The 13,563-nt window shown below is 34.0% G+C and overlaps 1 protein-coding gene across 1 annotated transcript in view; it reads right to left on the bottom strand.

Moving 5' to 3' along the window:
* micu1 (mitochondrial calcium uptake 1) overlaps positions 1–13,563 on the bottom strand; it is a 93,411-nt gene that overhangs the window by 65,705 nt on the left and 14,143 nt on the right. The window contains exons 2-3 of the mRNA XM_051125687.1: positions 11,055–11,219; positions 8,834–9,020 (exon numbers count right to left, since the gene is read on the bottom strand). Of these exons, the coding sequence (XP_050981644.1) occupies positions 8,834–9,020; positions 11,055–11,218 (351 nt within the window). The 5' untranslated portion in view covers position 11,219. The remainder of the gene's footprint in view (positions 1–8,833; positions 9,021–11,054; positions 11,220–13,563) is intronic.

Genomic DNA, 13,563 nt, shown 5'->3' with positions numbered 1-13,563 from the left:
CCTGCTCTGTTTCAGATGGAAACGCAATGTGTCATAGAAACGGACAGGTTGGCATCTAACTGGCACCCACCGTGGGCTGGAAGTGATGCCAGATGACATTGGCACACCAATGAGGGGTCCAGAGAAAAAACGCACAAGCACCAAAGCATGGACAAACCTAGAGGCATACATCACACACACACACACACACACACACACACACACCCTCCTCGATCTTTTGAGAGTTCAGTGTGCTATAAAAACATTGGCTGTTTCAAACCTATGAGATGCCTTGTTATCTCAAGTCACTCTGAATCCTCTACGAAGGTTTCAACACAATGTGTCATGCAAACAGCATTATGCACAGAGGATACATGTGCTGCTGGCTGCTTTAAAATTTGGCTAAAACAAGGTTTTACAATTATGGAGGCAGCAGACAGAAATCATTGCTAAACCGCAGAACTAAAAATAAGAGTGCTGTAAGTCTGTTTGTTAAGTCTGTTAACCTTATGCCGTCTCTGACTATGTAGTATCTGCAGCTCTGCAGTTCCTTCTGAACGATTCCAGCATTAGAAAGCATCTGATCTGATCATCTGATCATTTTTAGCATGGAAGCCCATTTCTGCCACTGAATAATTTTTTAAAAAAAAAAGGTAATTGTGACTTTTTTCCTTGCAATTGCGAGTTTACATATCATAATTCTGACTGTTTTACAAAACTGCATGATATAAACTTGCAATTGTAAGTTATGAAGTCAGAATTGCGAGATATAAACTTGAATTTCTGAGAAATACAGGGGTTGGACAATGAAACTGAAACACTGGCCAATATAGTGTTGGAGGTTTCATGGCTATATTTATGCAGCCTGGTGGCCAGTCTTTACTGATCGCACATTCCACCAATAAGAGCAGAGTGTGAAGGTTGACTTTGTGCACCCAATAGCTCAAACATTGTACCCTGAAGGTGGTGCCGTGTATTAGGATGATAATGCACCAATACACACAGCAAGACTGGTGACAAGAGTGATTTGATGAACATGAAAGTAAAGTTAAACATCTCCCATGGCCTGCACAGTCACCAGATCTGAATATTATTGAGCCACTTTGGGGTGTTTTGGAGGAGCGAGTCAGGAAATGTTTTCATACACCAACATCACATAGTGACCTGGCCACTGTTCTGCGAAAGGAATGGCTCAAAATCCTTCTGGCTACTGTGCAGGACTTGTATTTGTCATTCCCAAGATGAAATAATGCTGTATTGGCTGCAAAAGGAGGCCAAACGGCATACTAATTGTGGTCTAAACCCAGGTGTTTCAGTTTCACTGTCCAACCCACTGTACATCAGTATTACAAGATATAAACTAGCAGTTGCGATTAATAGCCCGCAATTCTGACCTTTTTTTTTTCCCACAGAACTGTGAAATACACACTCGCAACTGTGAGTTATAAAGTCCAATCCTGATGGGAAAAAAGACATTTTTTTGTATCTTTCTTACAAAGGGTATTTCTCACAATTCCGACTTAATAAATCTATAGGTTATAATGTCAGAATTGTGAGATCTATTATAAACTTGCAAATTTGAGAAAAATGTAAACGTAAATTGTAATATATCACACAATTCTGACTTTGTAACTTGCTATTACAAGATTATATCGTGAAATTCTGGGGGGGGATCTGAATTGCAGGAAAATGTTAGAAGTAATGTTAGAAGAAAAAAGATGCAATTTTTTTTTTTAATTCAGTTAAAGACAGACTTCCATATTTTTTTTGTCTCAGAGAGATTATTATTTGTATGATAACTTGTAAGTACTGTTATTAATTTCACATGTAAAAAGCATGTTGACTATACACAAGTCTCAAGGGCAACAGCAGAAGCCTGCATTTATTTTGATCCAAAATACAGCAAAAACAGTAACATTTTGAAATATTTTTACTATTTAAGATAACTGTTTTCTATTTAATTATATTGAAATGTATAACTTTATTCTTGTGATTTCAAAGCTGATTTTTTGATCTCATGATCCTTCAGAAATCATTCTAATATTTTGATTTGCTGCTTATTCTTTGATGAATAGAAAGTTCAGAAGAACAGCATTTATCTGAAATAGAAATATTTTGTAATTTTACAAATGTTTAAATCATCACTTCGATCAATTTAAAGCATCCTTGCTAAATAAAAGTATTAATTTCTATGATATACACACGCATCGTAACTCTAAGCTTTAGAATTTTATAGTGTATAACGTTACAAAAGTGTTTTATTTCAGATAAATGCTGATCTTTGGATCTTTCTATTCAAAGAATCCAGGAAAAAAAATTTATATAAGTGTTTCAAATATTGATAAAAAATAATAAATATTAATAAAAATGTTTCTTGAACAGCAAATCAGCATATAAGAATGATTTCTGAAGGATCATGTGACACTGAGAACTGAAGCAATGATGCTGAATATTTTGCTTTGATCACAGAAATAAATAACATTTTAAAATAGAAAGCAGTTATTTTAAATAGTAAAAACATTCCACAGTATTACTGCTTTTGCTGTATTTTGAATCAAATAAATGGAGAGCAGAAGAGAATTCTTTAAAAATATATTTTTAAAAATCTTGTGCTTTTGTTACTATAAATTAAATTTATAGTTCAATTATTAAAACAAAAAAAAACAATTGCATGCCCCCTTTAAAAATGTGATCCTGTGGTCCTCCACATAATCAGTAAAGTTTAAAGCTCAAGTGTGTCATTTATTCACCAAATGGAACTGCAACAATAGTTTTCAAATGGGTTTCCTGACCAATTTCCCATCTAACAGATGGCACTGAACCTGGAGCCACTGGAGTCAGGCCAGGCCAGATGCTCAAAAAAAAAACAAGAGTAATGTTTTAATAGTACCACAGAGACACAATGTTTACACTTTACAGGGAATCACCTGAATGGTTTACGGATTGTTATCTCTGAATATTCAAATAAAAACACTATAGCCACTGTAAAGTTAACATAATATGATACAACTGGCAAAATTGCTGAAACTCGTAGCAATGGTTTCTATTATTTTCATTTTTCCATGGGCTCTTCATGAAGCCAGTGTCAAAAATGTATTTAGGGCAAAAGAAAAAAAAAAAAACAAGTGAGCGAGATGTGTTTTCGTTCTTGCGGACAGGGATGACATGGAATAATCGGCATTTGCTTTGCTATTTAGTTTCTTTTCATAATGTTCTAATTTTAGAGTTCTTTAAGATTACCAACATTACACTTCAAAATTACTCTAAGTTTGATGGGCACACTCAAAAATGACACGGATAAGTCTGTAAACACGCTGAAAAAACAAAAAAAAAGCATGTTAACACAATACACAGTAGAACTAATTCATGAAATATGAGCAGAATACATGATATATCGACCAATTATTTGTTTGTAAACATTCGGGATGCATGCGCAGCATGGTTGCAGAAAACCCTGGTGAGATGGCCTTTATGGCTAGAATTACACAGATACAGTACAAAATAGTTACATTTAAAAAGATTATAGAATATATTGATTAGATGTCATTTTCAAAATGTTTTCCGCATATTACAAGAGCTTGTCACCCAACGATAATCACTGTTATTCACCAAAATTGAGGTTAGATAGTGGGATAATCTTACAGATCCAAAACAGGGATGACGTTTTTTGTGGGCTGAGCTTATCTGGTGACAGAAAATAACAAATCTGAATTTATATTTTTCTGACTTTATTCTCGCAATTCTAATAAGGAATACAACTCATCATTCTCGCTTTTCCCCTCGGCTCAGAATAGGACTATATATCCTACACTTCTGGCTTTTTTTTTTTTTTGTTTGTTTTTTTTTTTTTTACCTCAGAATTGATAAACTCACTATGTTTGAGTTAAATCGAGTTAGAAAGTTTAAGTTAATTAGGAGATATAAACCTGCATTTGCGAGAAAAAAAGTCAGATAAAGTAAGATAATGTAAGATAAAATAAATAAATGTTACGTTAAAATGTTAATAGTAAAAGGTTTAAATAATATTTCATTCTGTAACTGTAGGGCTAATACAATACGCCCCCTATGAACAGCATATGTGAATATAAAATCTATTGTTTATGCTTTAAAAGTAGAGTAATCATAGCAGTTTTCATCCATAGTATGTACGTTTAAACGTATGCATTTACAGTATTCTAAAAAAAAAAATGATTTGCATTCCGCCACAATTTTTTTTTTTTTCTTATTCCATGGCTTTTACCCATTTACCTCCACTTCTTATCATTGTTTTTCTGCAACCACTGTAACACGTCACGTAACTGTGACGTCTATTTCAAATTGGTCTATAGATGTACAGATGTAAATATATAAATAGAATGTCAATGGGATGTGGTGATGCCCGTTTTGGATAATTTTGGATTAGGTAGTTCATCTATGAACATTATATTTGCTATTGTTGTTATACGCTTATACTGCTGAGTCCTCAAATGCAATTCATTCTGTTTGTGTTTCATGAATGAGGCCTATTGGTGGAAGATGTGGCCTGTGGCAGTGCTTGTGTAAACAGAGAGACAGCCGTCTAATGTACCCCGCAACATGATGAATGGCCTCATCCATCAAAGGCAGAGCCCCACTATCCTACAGCAAATCAACTTCACTCTTAATGTGCTGCTGGTTTGATGTATGCTGCTTTTTTAATACGCCATTCATATTTCAGAGAAAACCTTTCTTCCCTCAGTTTTTCTAAGCTTGTGATGAAATGCGATGTTTAGGTTCTAAACAAAAAGGTCTAAAAAACTGCCACAGCCGCCGCGTCTTGCTATTTTGGGACACAGAGTAGCAAAAATAAATTATTCTGATAAATTCTGTCCTTTTTTTAAAGAACGCATACCCAGAAACAACCACAGGACATTGGCTAAGTAACCATGACGAGAAATTCAATCAGAAGACAACCATCATCCACAAAGATTTGTAAAAGCCAAAGCCAATTATGCTGATAAATAGGCTCAGCCTACACATCAAAATAAACAACATGAATCTGCAAAACGTTTAGCAAGCACAAATAACAGTGGCAATACTGGACAGACAATTCTGATTGTCTAAGGGGGAATTCGTCTTTGACTGTGACAGCGTCCTACAGTACAGCTTTTGTTTCAAGGAAATATGTTCTCACTTAAAAGTTTATTTTTATTGCCCCAAACAGTTCTATAACCACTCTTTTTAGGCTACTGTACTTTTAAAGAAATCAAATGTCACAAATACTTACTTACCCTGGCTTCATTCCAAAATGCTTTAGTTCATCTTTGTAACATATGACAATATACAGTTTATATATTTTATACATACATACATACAGTGTTGGGGGTAACGCATTACAAGTAACACGAGTTAGGTGATAATATTACTTTTTTCAAGTAACTAGTAAAGTAACGCATCACTTTTGAATTCTAAGAAAATATCTGAGTATCTTTCAAATAAGTAATGCAGTGCGCAGTTACTATTTTCCCCATTTATTGATTGACAAGTCTCCTGTCGGGAAATTAGGAGTAAACATGATGTTACTGTATTCTAGACTAAATGTGAACATGCATTAATTCATCTCACTCACAAAAGACATTCAGTATTCCTCAAAATGAATAAAAACAGTGAAATGCAATATCTTTTATGCATTTAATCCCATTTTATTAACTAGTGTCTTTGCTGCTGACCTTCAATGATGCAATTCAACCATACTCACAAGCAAAAATTACTTTAGATAAACTAACATTTGTGCTTTATTTTTTATAGCTGAAGAGTGATCTCCTGCATAAATGTACTTTTCTTTCAGCCTGAGGTGAATTCATTTTACTTTTGGTGTAAAAAGGCTTTTACATTAGAATTGTTTTATATTAAAAAACACAGAAGCAAGCCCTGCCCAGATTAAAAATTAACGCAAAAGTAATGTAACACATTACTTTCCATAAAAAGTAAGTAACATAGTAACATAATTAGTTTCTTTTTCATGGAGTAACGCAAAATTGTAATGCATTACTTTTAAAAGTAACTTTACCCAACACTGTATATATATTTCTTTCATGCTTCAAAATGTTTATGAAGAATAAACATAATCCACATGAATGAAGTGGTTTAATCCAAGTCTTATAAATAAACATGATTGCTTGATGATTATATGATGAGTAATATTTTTTGTTCAGTTAAACACTGATGAACATACACTGTCATTCAAAAGTTTGGGATCAGTAAGATTTTTTTTAAGTCTCTTATGCTCAACAATGTTTATTTGATCAAAAATACAGAAAATAAAGTTGTGTTTATTGAAATATCACTGCAATTACAATAACAATTTTCTATTTTAATATACGTGATGCAAAGCTGAATATTCATCAGCCATTACTTCAGTCTTCAGTGTCACATGATCCTTCAGAAAACATTCTATGATGTGCTGATTTATTATCAGTGTTGGAAAGTGTTGTGCTGCTTAATATTTTTTTTTGGAACCTGTGATACTTTTTCAGGATTCTTTGATGAATAAAAAGTTAAAAAGTTCTTTTTAAAGATCTAAAAAGAACATATAAGTCTATACTATCGTTTTGTTTATCAGTTTAACATATCCTTGTTAAATAAAAACATTAATTTCTTTCAAACGAAGAATGAAAACATTTACTGACCCCAAACTTTGAATGGCAGCATAGCAAGAAATGCTGTTGGGTCATTCCGTGTCAACTCAACCAGAGGTCCCCCAGCTCAAATTTTTGATTTCGTAAATTTTTTTCAGAAGAAAGATAGACATGTATAGTGAAGAAAGCCAAAATATTAAATGTCATTTATGAATGTTTACGGAGTAATCCACTACGTTGTAGAGGCGGGTGAAAATGGCAGTTTTCATCTGAGATTCATAGCTAAATTACAAGAGAGTAAAAATGACTTCAGAAAGATGGCAGCATCATAATGTTATTTTTACACAGAGATTGGTAGGTCTGTTAGTAAAATCTGTTAACTTTAGCCATCTTTGTTGCATTATGTGCCAATAGTGACCATTTACTTTTCAAGTTTTTTGCATGCCCATAACTCATGAAGTATTAAAGATATCTTAATGCCCTTTAAGATATTGGGTCTTAACAAACTTTCCTTTTGGCACCTTCATTTTTAAGGCCCTATATGATTCAGTTCCAGAGATATTGAAATTTCAATATTGCTCCAGGATTAAACTGTTAAAATTTACACATTTTCAGTGGTCAAAAACCAAATGTGGGTCAACTTGCAAAAATAACGTTGAACAAATAACTAGAGATGCATATTGTTTCCAACAACTGCATTGGACATACCTGTCTGAGTAACATAAATATTCTAAGTTTGCTTGCCTATAACCCAAGAAGCATTAAAGTCATCACAAAATGATTTTAGACTGTAGTTCTTAATAAACTTTTCTTTCAGGAATCTACATCATTCAGTCCCAGAGATATGGGGATCTCAATGAGGCTCCATGTCCTGATTGTTGAATATTACCTGTTTTCAGTAGTTGAAAACCAAATTTTATTTTATTTAAAGAACAATGTCTGAAGAGTAAATAATGTTGAAATTAGAATTGTAGTCATTTGGCTCTGAATCTCAGGTGAATATTACCATTTTGACCCCTCTCTACAAAATAGCGGATTACTCAGTAAATATTCATCCATGACATTTAATATTTTGGCTTTCATCACTATACATGTCAATCTTTCTTCAGAAAATATATTAGCAAAATCAAAAATTTGAGGCAGGGACGTTTTTGAAATTTGGTTCTATTTGACACGGAATGACCCTGTTCTTTTTAACGTTTTATTCATCAAAGAATCTTGAAAAAAAATATATCACAGGTTCCAAAAAAATATTAAGCAGCACAACTGTTTTCAACAATGATAATAAATCAGCATATTGGAATGATTTCTGAAGGATCATGTGACACTGAAGACTGGAGAAATTATACTGAAAATTCAGCTTTGCACCACAAGAATAAATTATATTTTAAAGTATATTAAAAGAGAAAACCACTATTTCAAATTGCAATAATATTTCAAAATATTAATGTTTATCTGAAGAAAAGACTTCTTTAAAAAACATTAAAAATCGTACTGATCCCAAACTTTTGAAAAGCAGTGTACACATAGCACATCAAATATGGTAAATGGAAACTCAACCATACTAGCTTGACAAGCAAGATCAAGCTTGCATGACATCATTTTTGGGTCTACTATTTAATTTCATTTTCAACTTCTTTATTTTTCAAGCACTTTTAGATACAATAACTGTTTGGATACAATAACTAACCAAATTTTAAGTAATTTAAGGGAAAATATTTAAATACTGAAACTGAATGCTGTCAAAAGTCTGAAAAATATGAAGATTAATTGTTTTGCATTCCTACTCATATTGGTTGTGAAATATATTATTAATTGGAACATCAAAGCATATTAGGAAAAGGCCTTTTTTATGTGCCCCATTTAAGGAACAAATCAACTACTGAGCAAAACAACAGCATCATTCATTTTCCTATTTCTCTCATCCTTTCTGTTCTTTCACTTTAATCAGCAAGTCCCACACTTGCCTGTCCCAGATGCTGCTTTAATATCACATTTTCCCCACAGTTAATGTCAGCTGCAATTCATTAACTCTGCTATTGTCGCTCTGCCATGTTCTCACTGATGGCATATCAGAGGAAACCCAATTCAAAAATATGCAGGTTGATTTCATGACTGTGGATTTGCATGTTGATTAGATGTGATGGTCCAATTTCATCTGCACATCATGAAGCCAGATGAATTCATCAGATAATGGCTGGATGACACTGACCTCATCATTAAGCGATTTTGAGATGATGTGCATGTGCATTGATCACCTTTCGGTCACGGAATCCGACTCTCTGTTTCTTTTTCTTCCCGTCTGAGCCCGCCTCATCTTCCTCATCCCCGCTACTCGACTCGAGAGCGCCTTCTGACTCCGCCTCTTCCGTCACATCCTTCAGAGGCTCCTCTTCCTTCATCTGCTCCTCATGCTTGACGGAAGACCCCGCCTCTGCATATGCTCTGCCAATCAGAAGAGAGTATGCAGATCAGTCACACTGAAAAGTTAACAGCACTGTAAACCGCCCGTCAAAAGTCTGGAATAATTAAAATTTTCTAGTGTTTTTGAAAGAAGTCTCTTTTCATCATCAAGGCTGTATTTATTTGATGAAATTACAGCTTTTCTATTTTAAAAATATTAAAAAAAAAAAGCAACACAAATCATATCTAGATATGCACTTTCGACTTGACCCAGCCAGTAAACTCAAAACAATGCTAAAAAAATCATCTGAACACCTTGGCAACTGGTGGTGAGTTTTGCTTCGGCAAAGCCTCTTTTATTTTCTTCCAAAAATGTAAAAATCTGTTTTACTTGTCATTACACATGGGAACCAACATTGTCAACGCGTAATTATCTCTAGACGTGTGGCTCATACTAAAAGTCAATGAAGAGTGCTAGGAGGTCAATATCTTCAGGACAAAAAGCAGTAATTGAAAAAGGCCTGCCGTTTTGTTGATGGGATGCGTGTTTGAAGGTTTGTTCAATAATTCAATATAATGAGACACAGAGGAAATGACTGCACAGACAGAGAACCGAAATGCCACCTCGTCCCATAACTCCTTCATTCTATAGATCACGTCCCAGATGCATTTCTCTATATTGCTGACATATCAGCACCTCTATTCTCTCTCTCTCACACACATACACACTGCACTGGATTGGCCTTCGCCCAGACTGCAGATGAATCTCTGCAGATATGGGCTCTAAGGACACTTACATTAAAGGTGAAATGTGTCATTTTTTCGTGTTACAATACTTTCTCCTATTCCAGTTTAATACGCAGACACAGCTATATGTAAGCCATTTAAAAGGGGACTTCTCCAAAAACTCTCAGATTCACCAATATAAAAATTCTGGCCTACTGATAAATAAAATAAATAAATAAATAAATAAAGCAGAGTAGGAAAAAAGTGTATGCTACAGGTAAATTTAGGCATCACACTGTAATAATGTACAATATGAAAAATATTCATTCATTCATTCATTCATTAAGATCTGATAAATACTGCATTTAACAGTATTATTAAATCATTTATTTTATTAAAGATTAACCTCAAGTGAACAACACAAAAATACAAAGGTATTGTAAATGTAAAAATAAATTGAAATTAGCACACATAATAAAATGTCCAATATCGACCAATATATACCCAGTATGAACACATACATTTTATTGAAAAACATATATCATTAATAATAATAAAAATAATAACAGGTGCTAACTGATAAAGTATTAATATATCATGCATGCCCACATATTTTCTGTTGGGGGGTGAAAACTTTTGGAATTAAAAGATCAGGGTAAATTTAACTTATTTTGTCTTCTGGGAAACATGTAAGTATCTTCTGTAGCTTCTGAAGGGCTGTACTAAATGAAGAAAAATAAGAAAAATCTACATTTTTTATTCTGTGCAAAAGTTTACACCCCTGGCTCTTAATTCATCGTTTTCCCTTCTGGTGCATCAGAACATTTGAACCTTCTGTAATAGTTGCATATGAGTCCCTCATTTGTTATTCAAGGTGGATCTCAAAATCATACAGTCATTGTTGGAAAGAGTTCAAATACACAAAAATGCTGAAAAACCAGAAACTTGAAAGATCTGTCTGAAGAACAGCAGGCAGTTTAACTGCTCAGGACAAATAAGCGACCCGTGAACAACTATCACTAAACAAAAAAACACAGCTGTGGATCATTCATTATTATTATTTTTTAAAAAACTATTCTTTTTTTCTTGTGGATAATTTGTAAACATCTTTTATGTGAAATATCTTATTCAGGTCAGTACTAAATAAAAAATAATAAGCATTTTGTATAATCCCTATTATTTTGGTAAAATAATTAAGCTTTTGCACATTCTGCAAGGTGTATGTAAACTTTTGACCTCAACTGTGTGTGTATATATATATATATATATATATATATAAAATGTAATATTATACATTACAATGCTGTATTCGATTGGTAAGCCAAGACAGGTGTCCACAGTGACCCGTACCTTGTCCACAGTAATCCAGCGCTGGCTGAGATGCCCGTCACCCCCGCTATGGCAGCCAGCATCAGTCTGCGCCGCTGATAAGAACGGAAGGCACCGGTGTGATGCCGTCTTGACAACTGCACCATCCCGACGGTGACAGCCGTCAGCGCCCGCAAGCGGTACATACTGCAAGAACACGGAAAGAGAGAGTGATTACTATGCAAATAATACTTTAATAATACTAATTCGGAAGGAGAATTACTGTCTGTATGCAAATATCTCCTGGAGTGACACAAATGACACCATTTCAAATATTTAAGCAGGGCAGTGAACTACCACTATAAACTATCAAATGAAATGAAATTCATCCAAAGTCAAACAGGCTCATTCCGCCTCTCTTTCATCAGAGATTTGGGCCACTCTCAAATGGTGTGATATAATTTGATTCTGTCTGAAATTAAAACTGTAAATGTGGGTTCTGGATCTTTCACGAACACTGCATGGATTAGCCTGAATCCCTAGGACATCTCCCACGGCCCTGAGCCAGCACTCCCAAAAAACTAATTATCCAGCAGCGCAGGAACAAGACACATTTTTAACAATAGACTTAAGAAAGTTGTGAAATGAAATGGGGCTTCGTGGCTTTAAGTCCATGTCTTTTAGATTTGAGGTCATCTGTAAGTGAACATACTCCTAAGAGTTGACTAATTAAACTTTTAGGAGAAGCATTTAAAATGTACAATTTTTGACGTCTGGGCAAATGGCACAAGAAAAATACTGACGGCTCATCCAGTTTAAAGGGACATATGCAAAACGTTGTCAATCTGGAATGCAAATGTCCTGATACCACCTGCCACAGACTAGGAAGTAGCAAATCATGGCTGTTACATACAGTAAACTCATTAAGATAAACCATATCTCAGCTGGTCTTTAATTTCATATTGAGTAATTAGTAATTGTTGAGTTAGATGAGTAAATGTGGAAAACATTTACATACCATAACAAACGGGATGTGCAAGAGAAACTGTGCTTAAAAATATGAATACAGTTGACTCAAAATCATCCAAAAATTTCAACCCAATTTCATGAGAAAACATATGTTTTTTACAAGTTAGTAAATTTGTATTATTTGATTTGTAGAAAAGTGCACAATTAAAAAAAAAAAGGCTTAAAAAAAATTTAACAATTGCCAGAATGTAGTTACAAATTATTATGAGAATGTGTGAATGTGAGTGAAAAATCTAAGCGAAAGTGTACACAATACATTTAAGTAAACTTTTTAAGCTTTAAAAAACAGACAGATAAGATCAACAAGCCATGTTTAGATTTAAAAATCAGCAACTAGCAAATGTTTATGCTAAAGATAAACTTAAAAGGCCAAGAAAGGAATGGGTCTGGAAAGGTAACTTGGAATATACTCCCACTAAGCAATCACAAAACTAGAATTTATCATAGAAACTTGACTGCTAAATACCAGATTAGGTATTATTGTGAACATCAAACTCTCATGACAGCTCTCTGAGAGTTTAACATGGTAATGTACATGACGATGTTAATGTTTTTGGCATTGGCGGAATAAATCTGCTATGCTGCTACTGTGGCAGAGCAAGTACCGAGATTGGCTACTGCCAATACATCCACAGACATGCTGCTGTGAGCATGTAAGAAATACTGCTGCTGCAACATACGTGACCCTGGACCAAAAAAAACTTAAGTCTTAAGTAGCACAGGTATATCTGTAGCAATATCCAAAAATACACTGCATGGGTCAAAATTATTGATTTTAATTTTATGCCAAAAATCATTAGGACATTAAGTAAAGATCATGTTCCATGGAGATATTTTGTAAATTTCCAATAGTAAATATATAAAAACGTATTTTTTTGATTAGCGATATGCATTGCTAAAAACTTAATCTGGACAACTTTAAAAGTGATTTTCTCAATATTTTGATTTTTTGCACCCTCACATTCCAGATTTTCAAATCCAAATATTGTCCTATACTAAAAATACATCAATGGAAAGCTTATTTATTCAGCTTTCAGATGCTGTATAATTCTCAATTTCAGCAAATTGACCCTTATGACTTGTTTTTTTTGGGGTCCAGGGTACACAAATATGACATACAGGGGCGTTGCTAGACCCCATTTACTGGGGCATGTGCCCCAGTAAAAATCTGCTGTGCACCAGTAAAATCCCAAGTTTTAGTTCTAATTTACTTTATCTGTCAGTGTATTACTTTAGATTGATAATCCCGAAATAAAGAAATTAATCTGTAAGCAACAACCGAACCAACGCCTGTAAAAGCAATGCAGTTTAACCAAAGACAAACTGGCCAATGCGCTCAGAAATCCACGCCCGGTAATCGGATGCCCATTTTCCACTAGTTGATATGATTCTTTAGGGTCTTAATGAAAAGTCTATAATATACTTTGGTTAAAAATCCTTAATGGTTGTGTAAAACAACACCCTTTTTACCTTGCCAAAATGAGCTCTGCAAAAATCTTCTGGTCAAGGTTGCTTTAAATGT

This window comes from Labeo rohita, chromosome 13 (assembly GCF_022985175.1).
Source record: "Labeo rohita strain BAU-BD-2019 chromosome 13, IGBB_LRoh.1.0, whole genome shotgun sequence".
NCBI lineage: Eukaryota > Metazoa > Chordata > Actinopteri > Cypriniformes > Cyprinidae > Labeo > Labeo rohita.
Note: the sequence above shows the minus strand (reverse complement) of the source record. Positions and strands in the feature narration are given on the sequence as shown.